This window comes from Lepeophtheirus salmonis, chromosome 1 (genome assembly GCF_016086655.4).
Source record: "Lepeophtheirus salmonis chromosome 1, UVic_Lsal_1.4, whole genome shotgun sequence".
NCBI lineage: Eukaryota > Metazoa > Arthropoda > Copepoda > Siphonostomatoida > Caligidae > Lepeophtheirus > Lepeophtheirus salmonis.
This window is the reverse complement of record NC_052131.2, coordinates 292,555-307,468: the sequence shown is the minus strand read 5'-3', so window position 1 is coordinate 307,468 and position 14,914 is coordinate 292,555. Positions and strand designations below refer to the sequence as shown.

The window sequence follows — 14,914 nt, the reverse complement described above, 5'->3', positions numbered from 1 at the left end:
CAAAGTAGTACGTAAGTTGCCTTCAATACTTTTAAAATAGACCTTACGGCAGCTGCCAATTTTAAGCCAATCGGCAAAGAGAAGGAAAAACATACTCTTCATCTACTGAGTGTCCACTCTTTCTCTTGAGTCCTTTAGTTTTAGTATTCCTTGTTTGTTGGTTAATATAGATATAATAATATGTATTTATGTTAATAAGGGTTTTAATGACAAGAATAAGACTGGTTGGATTGACTGGAAGAAGGTTTTTTATTTATTTTTCGGTACATAATGGAATTAAATAAAAGGTGTATATTCAGAGTAATGAAATAGTTTTTAATTCCGGGATTTGGATACTTAATTAGATGGGTATTTTGTTATTTAGATTCTTTAATTCTTTTTGAGCGTTAGTACAGTTAGGGTTATTTACTTTTTCATTAATGAAGTCTAGATTTTGTATTGAATAATAGTTGAATAGGGTGTTGATTAATATTAATAAACCTTCAAAAATTATTACTTACAATACATATTTGATTATAAGTTTAAGAGGGGTTAGTTTAATATAAAAAATCTTTCAATCTGAAAAGCTTCAGTTAACAAAACCTTCAACACAGACAATAAATATTATTTATCTTTTGACTACAATAACTTATATACTACATTGAAGCTGTAGAAAAGGATATTCCCAGTAATAACATTTATATTTGTATGGGTCCAGCATTTTCAGACTAAAACGGCCCAACAAAACTTCCTATTCATTTAAGACATCGACAATTCTCATATTTCTATTAATAACGATCATTACCATTATAATAAATTAACATAGCCATGGTACACAGGGGCGTATATGGCGAGTATCCATCAGATTAACCATGATTTGTTGAGTTCATATTAATTCTTGTTAAGCGTGAAAATTCTTGATATTACTTGTAGATAGAAAGATCCAACGAACATTTGAAGCATAACTGAATAGTTCAATATTGAGAACGTAGTTGAGATTAAATAGACGAAAGTTATTTAATTTTGCCATATAGTGGGACATCTTTTCATAACAAGGATGAAAGACTGTACATAATTTCAAAAAAGAAAAAAAACTTTTTTCTTTTTCCAATAAAACTGTATTTTTTCTCTACAAAAGTAGCATCCATTAATTAATGTGGAACAAGAATTGACAAATCCATAGCTGAGAGAAAACATAGTCTTCATTTTCCTGTTACTCTGATTTAAATCATCTTAATATAGAAAGCCCGTAAAATTATGTCCGTCACTTATTGAGTTTCAAAAATTGACGATCTGTAGGATGACGTAAAAACGAGACTTGATTAAGAAAGAAACAACTAGATATATATATATTTCAAATACGAAATGTCTATTCCAAAAATAAATATTTACACATCAATATATATTTTTGACTTTTTTTTTAGGAGAAGTTTTAGCTGATAAGAGGCAACCTGCACAAATCTTCATTCTGTGTTGATATATACATACATACATATATTAGAGTAGATAAATATTAAAAATAATAATAGTAATAGTTCACATCTTTCCCACTTCACCATATCAGTAAAAATTCCTACAGATAAAAAAAAAAATATTTTTTTCATATCCAAATATTTTTTGTACCACAATGACGAGAAAGATATCATAATACCATATATATGTATATAGCAAAATTACTCTGAAGGAAATCCATTTAATAACTATAATTATTCTGCCAGACTTTTTATTTGTTAAGTGGAGAAAGAGAGGCTGGTTAGGCTAAGGGGATTCAAAAGGTCTGTTCTTCGTAATTTAGGAAGGACAGAAGAAGAATAGAAAAAGAACAAAATAAGTGAAAAGGATATTCGTCAAAGGTATGAGGAGAAGAAGGGTTTTTACTTTTGGGATTGTTTTATATTCATACTGGATAATGTGTATTTTCTCTCAAAAATCCAACTTAATGCATTTCACGATTAAAAACTCCAGCCTCCGGATTGTTAACCTAGTCAATAAAAAGAAGGGAAATTAATTATATAAATATACATATTATTTAAAACAATTTTGAAATTCACTTCTAATTAATTAACGCTGCCTTTCTTGATTTTACTTAACTCATCAATACACACTTCCCCCTCTCAACAAGGCTATTTTAGATAACCACTTTATTAAAACTAAATTATTTTAAATATCGTCAGTAAACTTTGAAAACAATACACTTGTAAACAAATCACAAAAACCACATAGCCACTTAGGAGGGGGGTAAGGTCAACGTTCATTATTGTTGATAAAGGGAGGGGGAGTTAACTTAATACCATGCAGACCTGATCCTTATTCAAATATGGCATAAATGACGTCATAGAGAATAGGGTACAAAAATTTGGAAAAATATATATTTTCTATCCTAAAAACAGATCATTTTAGAATTAAATATTTATAAGTAAAAAAAAATTCATTTGATGGTATCTTAAAAAAATGGTTGAGTTTAAGATTTAAAAAAGCCATTTGATAATTATAGTACAAATATATTTGTCTTGTCATCTAAAAAAAGGTCAAAAAAGGACCTTGCATTTGATATTCTAATTTTCCTTTGAAATATATCCGTTTGGTTTATGAATGACCACTAATTGAATTAGAAAATATTCAAATTGTTCTTAATAAGTACACTGGTTAGGCAATTTATACTGATTTTCTATAGAACATACACCATTTAGATAAAACTTGATCTGTGTCAAGGTGGCTTCGCTAAAGGAGATGATATAGGAGACAGTTGCAATACTCTAAAATTTTGTGTCAAATACTCAGAGTTGGTCTGACATAGACACACCAAAATTTATTATAACATGTATTTGTCTATTTTTACATGTTATGAAACGATTAAACCAGTCAGGGGTTTCCCCACAAAATACACTTGAACGCAACATATCAAATGTTGCAAATGTCCTTATAGGAAGGAACGATTGCAAATTTAAAAAAATGAGGTTGAGTTAAATATGAAAAAAATTGACTGAAGAATATTTTCAAGAATAAATAACTAAACAGACCTTACAAGGTGTTAGATTATTAATTAAATTAGAGATTATATTTTTGTCCCTTCTTTGTTTGTTTGTTAATCACCCGGATTACACCAAAAGTTACGAATTGATTTTGATCAAACTTGATACAAAGACTATATATAGTCGCAGTAAGACTCCATTAAATTTTGAGAGGTAAAAATACATAATCAATTATACTTTTTGAACAAATTGAGAAACATAACTCTTTACCGAGTGTCTATTCTTGTTTTCAATGTATTATACAAGAATAATATCTAATAATTTTGATTATTATAAATCACTGATTTATTATGTAGATCAGAAGAAACCACTCCCATAACCTTCTTCATAATCCTCCCCTGGGATACACACATGCTCAGTGTGAAGCGAAAATATAAAAATCCGCATTATTTGGAAAATTAGAGTACTTGTTGCAAATGTCACTTTGGTACTAAGAGTTAAAAATATCTCAGATTTATTGTCCATTTTTTGAATTTTGATAAATTATGACCAGTTGATATCAAAAAGAATAAATTATTAAAAGGATATGAACTTGGGCAAAAACAACGAAAAATGAACTTCATTATTACAAAATATTGTTCTTGGAAAAAAATTTCTTTTACAGATCAAAATAAGTTTTTTTACAATATGTATCTCAAAGAGAAGTTGACAAAAAGGATTGTTTTTTTTCTCTCACTATAATTTGAATTGTAATATAATGTTTGTGACTGTGGCTTTGTTGATGTTTCAGTATTAGGGTGTGTTGCAAAGTTCTCCTGCCTCCCCTATAGCTTTTCATTCCATGACCCTTTTAATAAAAATCCACTATTTACATGCAAAAAGAATACAATCACAGTTTGTTGCAAAAACAGTGTCAAACTGTACAGTATATTCATAGAACTAAACCGGACGATTCAGGGTATTGCTGTACTCCCCCCCCCCATGTCCCGCATATATAGAAAAATAATTAGTTTAAAAAAACTCCAAAATGAAACCAGTGAAATGATAGTTCATTCAATTTTAAATCACCTCAATTTAAAGATAATAATTGTTGGGCTATTCTGTTATACTTTTTTGAAGTCTTCTGCGAATAAATTAGACAAGAAAAAATTTCCATCAATTTAAATAAATGTTTGCTAGAACATTAGATATCTTGAGTATACAAATCATTAAGGATCAATTATCCAAGTATTATATTGAACAAGCATTTTACTAAATAACATTTACAGTTCCCCGACATTCCCGACAGTGACTATAAAGTGTGTAGTTTTAGGTTAAAATCTATATCTAAATTTTGGGCTACGCACCAATAAGTTATTTTTAAATCCTTAAAACAGTGTTTATCTGTACTGGAAATGATTTTGCTATAAATCTATGTTTTTGAAGAACATTTTTAGGATGTTACAAAAAAAAAAAAGAAAAAAAGAAGAACGAAGAAGATAGGTTTTTAAGTATAATTATTGTTCCATATCTCTTCAAACATGTAACATTTTCCAATATGAGTTTTTGACTTTTAGCTATCCCTTAGGATATGAAGTTACTTTTTTACAATATACGCGTTTAGTAAAATTACCTTTTTAGAGGCGCATTGAGCAGATATTGTAAAAAATAAACAGAATAGTACCACTCTACAGAACTTCATTTAAACACATTTTTATCCGTATATATTCCATACTTAATTCTCGAGATATATAAATCATCTCAATAGATATTTTTCAAAACAAAGCTTATTTAAGTCGTTCTTAACTTATGAAGTTGTATGTTTTGAGGGAAACTAGGTCTCGTCTTTTGCGATTATGAAATCGGGTAATGGAGGAAAAGTGTAATTAATCGTTAATCCATGATGTTATTTTATATCTAACAAAGCTAATATGTTTATAAAATACAATCATTTTGTCCAATAGACAAATAGGGTTTCAATTTTGTAAAAAGTTGAAAGAATATCGTTATTTCTTTGTGTCGTTCAGTTACAAAATAAGTCAATATAGCCTCTTTATGACAATAAAGGAGTGGAGGATCAATATGCATTTATAGAATAAAGGTAATTGAAAGTAGACCTTCCGACGGGGTTAAGAAAGGGAAATCAAATTACACTGTTTGATGAACCAATGTAGTTATTGTCTATTTGGAATTGACAATCTGCCGTATTGGAGTTTGAAGAGGGGAAGCTGGAAGTGGATCCATTGCTTACTCCCATGGAGGGGGCCAACCATCTAGAGGCTTGAAATATATGACTTCGTCCTCGAGGTGACAATGAAGAATTTGCATGTGGCCCTGAAAAAAGAAGAACACAATTTAATATTAGTAAGATTGGGCAACAAGTTGTCTAAATTTGTGGGACATCAAAAAAGCGCAGGGGCGTCCGCTGGGGAGGGAATCAAGGAATGTTTTATTCCTACAAGAAAATTTAATATTTTAATTTTTTTCCCAGAAAATTAAATCTTCTGTGAATAGCTATTTATTTTTGAAATTTTTCTCCGAAAAATTTAATATTTTCATTTTTTCCAAAAAATATATTTTTTTAGTTTAAATTCCCAACAAATTAATTATTTTTGTGAATAACTATGGATTTTTGAAATTTTTCTGCGAAAAATTTAATATTTAATTTTTTTTTACAAAAAAATGTACATATGAAATTTAATTTTAAGTTTCACCCTCAAGGGCACTCCATTACCTTCATTTTGTTGCAAAGTGTTATAAATAGAATTTAAAGAATTTTTTAAGACTGAACTAAGGAAAAAAAAATTGAAATCAATTGGTTCCAGAATAGATTCAAGAACAGGGAGAATAAGTACAAAATAGTTTTAAAAATGAATAAAAAATATGTCATTAAGTCTATAATGTTTATTCACAAATGAGTTTAAATTTTATATTGAAAATCTTTTTTATTTCATGTTTTGCTAATTCAAAAATCGTGCTGCTATAAAAGGGAGTTTTCAGATCGATGTGCACTCTACACTTTAAAATTACAGTGTCTGCATACTTATTACAAACACAACTTATGTTGTGTCAGTTCTTATTTCGGTCAAGCCAACCCTTAGGACCGGTATTTAAGACTATCAGTCCTTTGGACTCTCAGTACTAGAAACTATTTAAAAAAAAGAAGAAATAAAGTTGAGTGACGTATCGAACTTTTTGAGAGCTATCAAAAAAGCGTGTGGACAGAGCCTTCTGAGGGTGGAGAGGCCACTTTTGACACCAGTAATGAAAGAAGCCCATCTCTTCCTTTGCACAAATATTTTGAATGAGTATTTTAAACTCTTTTTTTTTTTACTCTTTTCCCCCCAAACAGCTAGGATCCCTACCCCCTCAACTACACCTTCTGGGTGCATGCCGAGGGGGGAAGGCCTGCAGTGTTTATTATCCAAACACCGAGGCCCTCAAAGCTATTGTCAGCCAGAACTGTGCTAGCACCATGACAAAGGACTGCATCCACAGCGGGTGCCAGGCCTTTCTCCGCCGCCTGGAAGCTACATTAATTATCTGAGAGAACTGAGAGGACATACATCGATTTATAGTATTTATTTTTTTGGAAATTCTATTATTCATTATTAAATTATATCTTGTTCAAGTTTAAAATTCAAAGTATTCAGATTTTAATGGACCACTCGGTATATATACAAGTATACTCTAGTATATATAATATGTATTTTCATTTTTTTATAAACGAGGTAAAATAAAAATTGTCTTTTCAAACCAATCCGAGAGAGTTCTAGTTTTATTCGAATATCAAACAAATCAACTCATCCCTGATGTAATTTACTATGTATTTCTTTTGAGGTAGCTATGAATGTTAGATCAAAAACTATCAGGAGATACTTACCAGGAGATGCTGCCACCATTTTAGAGGAGGAATCTGAGGTAGACATATTTGAAAACATATTTAAAGCCTCTGGAAAATTTGGTGGTGTTGCTGGAGTGTTGGTCGGCGTGAGGAGCTGAAATAATAAAAACAGACAGAAATAAGTGACAAATAAATTTCATTTTGATTAGACCCGTCTCCAAGATGGATTTTTCTCTGGGGGCGGGGGTGTACATGAATACCATTTAATTTTCTTTCTCTATTAAATATCCTACATTTTTTTACTACAACCTCCCCCCTTCTGTTTGCGCCCCGGTGATTCCTAGAGAAGGAAATATACTTTCTGTATATGGATTTCACCAAAAGATTCCTAGGTTAAATGGAATAATTGTAATACTATAATGTTTACTTATACTTAATCAGTGCAACTCCATCTAACCAATTAAAGGAACATTAAAAAAAAAAAACAAAAAAAAACATCTTCCACATAAAATATAGCAAATTTCCCAATAGGTTTTTTCCATTTCCCTGGACAGCCCTGATTTAATATCATATTAAATAAAAAACGGTTCTGCCTTAGAACCGAGGAACACAGGCCAGTTCAGTCTTACTTGTCCGTCCTTAAAAATAAGTCAATCCTTTGTGACGTCATTGAGGGATTTATCTCTATTTAATTATTCTCTTATATAATAATGAAGACAGATATATTTTTTGTTTATAATACATATTTGAAATATCTTCTTGGTCTGAATATGGTCCACCTATCAACACTTTTAGAAGAAAATAAAGAATTGATAGTGGTAATGATTCAAAATACTCTAAGGAAAGAGGACCTGCTAAAATAAAAATGAACTTGAATTGACACCAGTAGAGCGCAGACCTCCAACTATAGTAATTTTTCCTAAATGAAATATCATTTCTTTATTATTTAAAAGTCAAAAATGTGCAATGTTAATCATGTTGAATTTAATGAAATTTAATATCCATTGCATTCATACTTACTTTAATATCTATTTATATATACATATATATTGTACTCCACAAAGTGTAAAGAAATCCATCATTAGTTTTCAACAATATGAATTTTATTCCAAACTTACTTAGAATAATAACAATTCGCCCTAGCGAATAATTCAATGTTTCATGATGTCAGAATCCTGTGTTTAAGAGATGATTCTAGCTTTGTATCTCAATTTGTTCAATAGTGATGGTCAATTATGATTTTTTGACCTTTTGTGTGACTTTGACCTTAATTCTTGACCTAGGATGCTTTATTATAATAAACATCTTTACTAAACCTACATAAATACATCAATTTGAGTTCTGAATCTCAATATGTTCCAAAATTATTGTCGACTATGTATTTTTAACGTTTTGTGCAAGATTAACCTCTGGCCTTGACCTCTCAAAATTTAAAAGTTCGCACTGTGACCATATATAATCTTCGTTGCAAGTTAGATGAATCAATTTGTCACTTTTGTCGTAGAGGGATGTTAAATTGTCACAACCCTCGTGAGTGTAAATACAAAAAATAACTTTGATAGAAGACATATATGCTGACAGAGGTTACTATAAAAACTATACTTATCTTTGAATGTTTGAAAGTTGGAAAAATAATTAATAAGAGTTGTAATATCCTGCGGGTTGCTGAATTAAACTTTTTTTTTAAACCTATGCTCACGAGGATTTTGACAATTTTCACATCTCTAAAGATGTACCTTCACACATTCACACGCCCTCGATCAAAAAATGATACGAGATATTTGTAGAGGGCAAGGATAATGTAACTATAATATGTATCAACAAAAAAATACAATCTCTGGCAATAACTGAAGTCCAAAGATGATCATAGCGTAAGTAGATTTTTTTATATTTTTAAATGATCTTTTAATTGGTCCGATGGTCTTGCACTGATAAATTATAAGTAAACATAATTGTACTGTAATTACTCCATCTCACCTAAGAATTGTCATTGAAGTCCATATACATTAATTGTATTTCCTTTTCTAGGAGGGACTGACAATGGAATGTACGCACATTAATTTTCGGAAATAAATTATCCCAAACGCTTTATACATTTGATGCTCCACAGACAATTTCATTCAAAGTGATTATATTTTTTCTCCATTGATGCGAGTCACCTCTTTCCTTAGAGTATCTTTAGTAACAAGGACCGATACAAACAGTCCTAAGACTGAACTGGACTGAATAAATAAGGAATACTTAGTACACATCTATTCCATCATAAAATCCTGATTTACTATACAATATATATTAAATTATATTAATAATTGCTGCTGAATAAGTAAAATTTCATACGTCTCATCATTTTAAACCCCAAGTCATCTCATGATGATATTAAAGACTACTGCTAAGTATATAAAAATAATTCAGGACAAATGAACAAGCTTTGAAAAATACTTACAGCGAGGCCCGCATTGTTCTTTGGTATAGCAGCTTCTTGAAAGTACATACTGAGGGCAGTCTGAAAAGTAAAAAGAGGTGAAAATAGTTTATCATTTAAAGTATGTAGGAATTAATTACATAAAGTAGCCATTATAGTAACATCATGACCTTGAAGACGTGACAATTACATACAAGTAAAAAGGGCGTTTAAAAAGTCATAATGTACTGTACATTCACCACTAAAGTTACGTAATGTTGAACATTAAAATGTGTTAAACACACACATTATAAATCATTAGGTCCACATAAAAATAATCTGTATATAAAAATTAAAAATTATCAATATAGTGTGTCTTTGATAAATATATTAACCTCAATATTAATAGTCATATTTCGATCAATTTAAGGAATGTATACTCTAATTTCTGACATGTATTAATATGACCAGGTATATACCCTATAGTCTAGAGCAGTCTTTCTCAAAGTGGGTGCCCCATGACAGGAGCACCCCCAAAAAAATACATCATTGGATAATTTAAAAAATCTGACGTATGAAAGATTAAAATTTTATTTCATTTTCTAGAGAAAATAAATCAATAAAATTAATTCTAAAAATCTGTATCAAGTACCCATGTCAATATCCCACATAAGTAAGTGCGACTACAGTCCGCAGCCTTTTGTTTTATCAATTATCACAACAATACATCAGTATAAAGGGTCGGTTGTTACAGCGGCTTAGTTTCTGGCTGACAAATAGGATACAGAGTGTAGTGATCAATTCCATAGTTTCTGAGCCTTGTGATATTACTTTATCTGTTTCGCAAGGTAGTGTACTTGGACTTTGACATTTACATTAACAACTTAGTGGATACTTTTTTATAGGCAGATGATCTCCCCCGTCCTGGATACTAAATAAAGGCTTTCTCTTCCACAAAAGGAGACTCTCCACTCACAATAACATTTACATACCAAAATCAACGATTGACATCTTTAAGCATAGTTTATATTACATATTAACAAGTCTTTGAAATAAGATACCTTTTTGCGTTCGCCAGGGAAGTGAAACTGACCTCAAGCGATTTTTAGTTAACTCTTTTTTTATGTGTGACTCGTATTTATCAATATTCTTTACATTGGTGCTTTACTTTATTATATTTTTCCGTTTTTTTCACTGTTATTTTAAAAAATTTAATATTTGTATTTTAAATGATTCAATTTTATTAAGAATGATCATTTTTTTCCCTTTTTTAATGTTCCTCTAATTGGTTAGATGGAGTTGCACTGATTAATTATAAATAAACATTATAGTATTACAATTACTCCATCTAACCTATGAATCGTTTGGGGAAATCCATATACAGTAAGTTTTCTTTCTTTAGGAATCGCCTGGGCGCAAACGCACATTGAATTCAATTTTTCAAATTCAATAATTTTTACATTTTATAAGGATTAAATATAAGTTGACCTTTATCGGCTTTGTTTATCTCCGTTGGTCGAGATAAATAAATAAATACATTTGATTTCAAAAAGAGCAAGGAACAAACAACATTATCATGGATCCTTTTCTAAAAAGAACTGGACCTGATTGACTATGAATTGGAGCCGCAGACTACATCATGAGTGCCATCGTCCACTTGCTCTAAGTTAGTAATAAAAATCACTAGGTTACATACCAGTAAGGCTAAAAGTAGGATATTTAGCAACAATTACATTAGCATTTAGGCTATGCAGTGCCACTTTTAATCATATATTACAATGGGGTACCTTGAGATTTTATGTAGTTTTGAAAGGTGCCTTTACTGAAAAAAATTTGAAAAAAACCCTGGTATAGAGCAGTGTTTCTTAAACATCTTTTATTGTTGTTGTAAATTCCAGAAGAGGGCCAAACTATTGTCCAAGGTGCATTGATGCAAGGTTAACGAAACATGGCAGTCTAGAAGCTTCATTTGTTCCAGAAATGGTATTTCTACTATGTACAGTTAATCATTTATTTAATAGTAAACAATTTTTTTTGCTAAATTTAATTGGAATTTGCAATAGTTTTGCATGACTAATCAGAGTAATTTATCTCAATAGAAATGAATAAAAAATAGTTAATTACTTAAAGAATTCAAAAATATGTATTATAGAGTTATTTTTTATCCTAGCTTTCTTATGTGTCAACAGGCCTTATTTATAAGGTAGTAATAGATTTGATAAAAGCAGCCTTGTCAGATTTCAACTTACATTACATATTTTGATTTCCAAAAGAGAAAAACCTGGCTTGGAGGGAAGGGGATTATATTTTGAAATTAATCAATTTACTAATATTTATTTATTGATTCTTATTTTATTTTATTTTATTTTTGTAAAGATGTTTTGTAACAAAATGTATTTTTATATGATAGTAAATATATTTTAGATTTTAATCTTTCTTTTATTTAAACTTTATGTACTATTATGTTGATTTGGAAGATGTGCAATTTGTCCTTCATAAAACCAGACATGTCTTGAATTTATAAAGAGTCCCGGGGCGCTCGAGGAAAGTTGTAAAAACGAGCAAATACTTACTAAATTTAGGGAAGTAAGTAGTACATTGCCTGAATGATCCACTACTCATTAAAATAAGTCTTTATTTTTACTTTGTTTTAAATATGAGAGTCAATCTACTTGCCTCTCATCATAAATTTGAATACTAATTTTAATGAAAATGATTTTTTTTTCAAATAACAGAGATCAAAATAGATGATAAAGTGAAGGCATGGACGAAGAAAACAAGCTTTCCTCCTTGTGTTTTTTTTTTGGAAGAAGCAACAATTGATAAAAACAAACATTGTTATGACTTGTGACTCCTTAGTATAGAACATAACCTTTCAAGCTATAAGTACATACAGGGGCGTTCGCAGAATTAGATACATATATAATTATTTGTATTTTTTTTTTGGAGGGGCTTGGTTTTTGGAATTTTTTTGAGAAAAAAATCCAAAAATTAAATTTTTGGGGAAAAATTTCAATTTTTTTTTTTTTTAAATTCCAAAAATTAAATTTTTTGAAAAAAAATTTCAAAAATCAAGAGCTATTCACATAAAATTAAATTCTTTAGAGAAAAAAATGAAAAATTATATTTTTGAAATTTTTTTCAAAAATGTAGTTATTCTCAAAAATTTAAATTTTTTGAATTTTTTTTCTAAAATGCAGTTATTCTCAAAAAATTATATGGACGTAGAAAAATTTGAAAAATCCACAGCCTTTCACAAAAAAATTCAAAAACCCATAGCTTTTCACAAAAAATTTCAAAAATCCTGAGCTGTTCACCAAAAAATAATTTTTTTTGGCAAAAAAATTCTAAAATTAAATTTCAAATATAATATTCTTTGGAAAAAATATTCAAATGTTAAATTTTTCGGAGACAAATTTAAAAAATCTATAGCTTTTCAGAAAATATTATTTTGTTTTTTGGAAAAATATTTCAAAAATCCACAGCCTTTCTCAAAGACAATTTCTAAAATTAAATTTTGTAATAAGAATTAAAAATTCCTTAGTTTTTTTGGGATGGGAGCACAGCCCCTCCCCCTGCGAGCGCCCCTGACATAGCTTATCAGTTTTCTGTTGATACATTGATAGATATAACATTATATTTATATTACATGTACTTTAGTGTCAGAGAGTGGGGAAGAAGAAAAGAGAAGGAAGCAAGCAAGTTTCATACAGGAGCGAAAATGGAATAAGAAAAGCATGGGGGCAGCCATTAAAAAGAGGCCCCCCTTATAATATCCATCATCTCTAAAAAGAGGTTAGTTAGACTTACTTACTTAAAAGAAAAAAAGGATGAGGAAGAAGAAACTTAAGTTATTTAACTTTATCGTAAATGTTACGTAATGTGTGTGAGTGTGAGACTCACACTACCTAGAATCCAATTTCTTATTATTATTAAAGCCAGTACACGCAGAGAAACAACATACAGACGACACAATATCTGTGAAGTTTATTGAACCTTTACTACACTAAATACATATAATAACGTGAAGTAGATAATTGTACAAACTGAAATAGTACCTTCCTCCTTTTTTACTTTTGCACTCGCCCATGTGCTTTATTTTGTTTGTACAAAACTGAAAAGGATGGAAAGGATAATTGAATAATATGTTTAATGTAAATGACTGATAATACTTTTTAAAAATCAAATGTAATTTTTTTCTTTTCATTTGTGTACATAATTATATATGACTGACGTATGTAAATATCATAACTAATGAAATCCAGCATTCTCAAAATGAATGATCCACTAGAAATACAAAGTAGGTATTATGTAATTAAGCAATGTTTTTGACATTCTTACATAATAAGAATTCTTGATTCTCAGTGCAAGACTGGATTTTTGTTCGGCTCGGCCTTGGGTCTTTTTTTAACCAATATTTATGTGAAACCGTAGCACGGTGTTACTTCACAAAATATACCATGTATAATCCTCTCAACTTCTTTCCTGTAATCCATGTTCAGAACGATGATTGACTGAATTCAAAGTAGCTTACGTTTAGCTGTGAACAATTTTCTAGAACAATTATTAAATAGTTATTCCATAGTTAGGAAGAATTTGGGCTCGTCTCCAGTTTCTTTTAAGAGGAAAGGTACAATATATATAATACAGTAGTTGACATCAATTTAAATCGTAGATTGCATCCCACAATGGTTCCTCTTACAGGAAACAGGTGGGTAAAACATCATTCAGTTGCTAGTTAGCCAACCCCATTCTTTTCAATATGGAATAACTGTTGGAAATTGTTCATAGCTGAACAAGAGCTAATTCGAATTCTGCCAATCAACGTTCAGACTACTACTAATAAGGAGTATGATTTAAGAGCAATAGAAAGATTCACAGGTGACAACAAAACCAAGTTTTACAATTTTGAGTTAGTGAAGCATCACAGTGGTAGATCAAAATTTAGTACGTCACAAGTTCAGACCAAACTGGTTAAAATTACAATGATCGGTAAAGGATTTTCCGACCGACAACCAAGACATAAAGTCAACAATAGCTGACTTGACCAGCTATTCCCTTCGCCATTGTTTGTGTTATTTTTTAGTTCCCGCATAATATGACAGGGATTTTTTTGATCATATAACAGGGAAGGGTTTTGCTTTGAAAATTATTGCTGTATAAGTGCGGATAATATACGTACGCAGAATAACATGACATATTCACAAAATAATAGAAAGGAAGGCAAGAAGGAAGGGGAAGCTGAAAAAGATAACAATAAAAGAAAGCAAAGCGCACGCAGTTGAAAGAGGAGAAGAAATACTCTGCGTCAGTTCTAGCGCTATAAAAATACAAACAATATTAAAAAGAACACTATTTCATTTCAACAATATGCGTACGTGGAGTTACGTAACATTTATTATGCATGCACATACGTACGATATACACTATTCAATGCCTTATTTTTTTCCTCTCTCAAGCTTCTCTAACAAACTATTTGTTCTTGTACACCAATATCCAAGGCTTAAACTTTTTTTAAATGTTTAATATAAGCAGCATAAGAGTTTAATGTTTCAAAATGAATAATTATATAATATGTAGAGATATGAAATTCTCTTACGGGACGATCAGAGCCTCCTGACTCCTCTTCCTACAAGCGTACATAATATGTAGATTAATGTATCATTTGCAGGCCTTCTAAAGAAGGACCAGGCAGGATAATTATTTGAGGCCATACAATAACGAACTGAAGTCTATGAA

General features: G+C 30.1%; 1 protein-coding gene across 2 annotated transcripts in view; it reads right to left on the bottom strand.

Annotated features, from left to right (window-relative positions):
* Positions 1 to 1,301: 1,301 nt before the first annotated feature.
* The window catches only part of LOC121131962 (UBA-like domain-containing protein 1), a 28,815-nt gene continuing 15,202 nt past the window's right edge, over positions 1,302 to 14,914 (bottom strand). The window contains exons 2-5 of one of the 2 annotated variants that reach the window (XM_040727380.2): positions 9,218 to 9,277; positions 6,814 to 6,928; positions 5,083 to 5,264; positions 1,302 to 1,960 (exon numbers count right to left, since the gene is read on the bottom strand). In XM_040727380.2, coding sequence (XP_040583314.1) covers positions 1,916 to 1,960; positions 5,083 to 5,264; positions 6,814 to 6,928; positions 9,218 to 9,277 — 402 coding nt within the window. In that variant the 3' untranslated portion in view covers positions 1,302 to 1,915. Of the gene's footprint in view, positions 1,961 to 5,047; positions 5,265 to 6,813; positions 6,929 to 9,217; positions 9,278 to 14,914 lie in introns of both variants that reach the window. The other variant, XM_040727386.2, reaches the window with a different exon arrangement.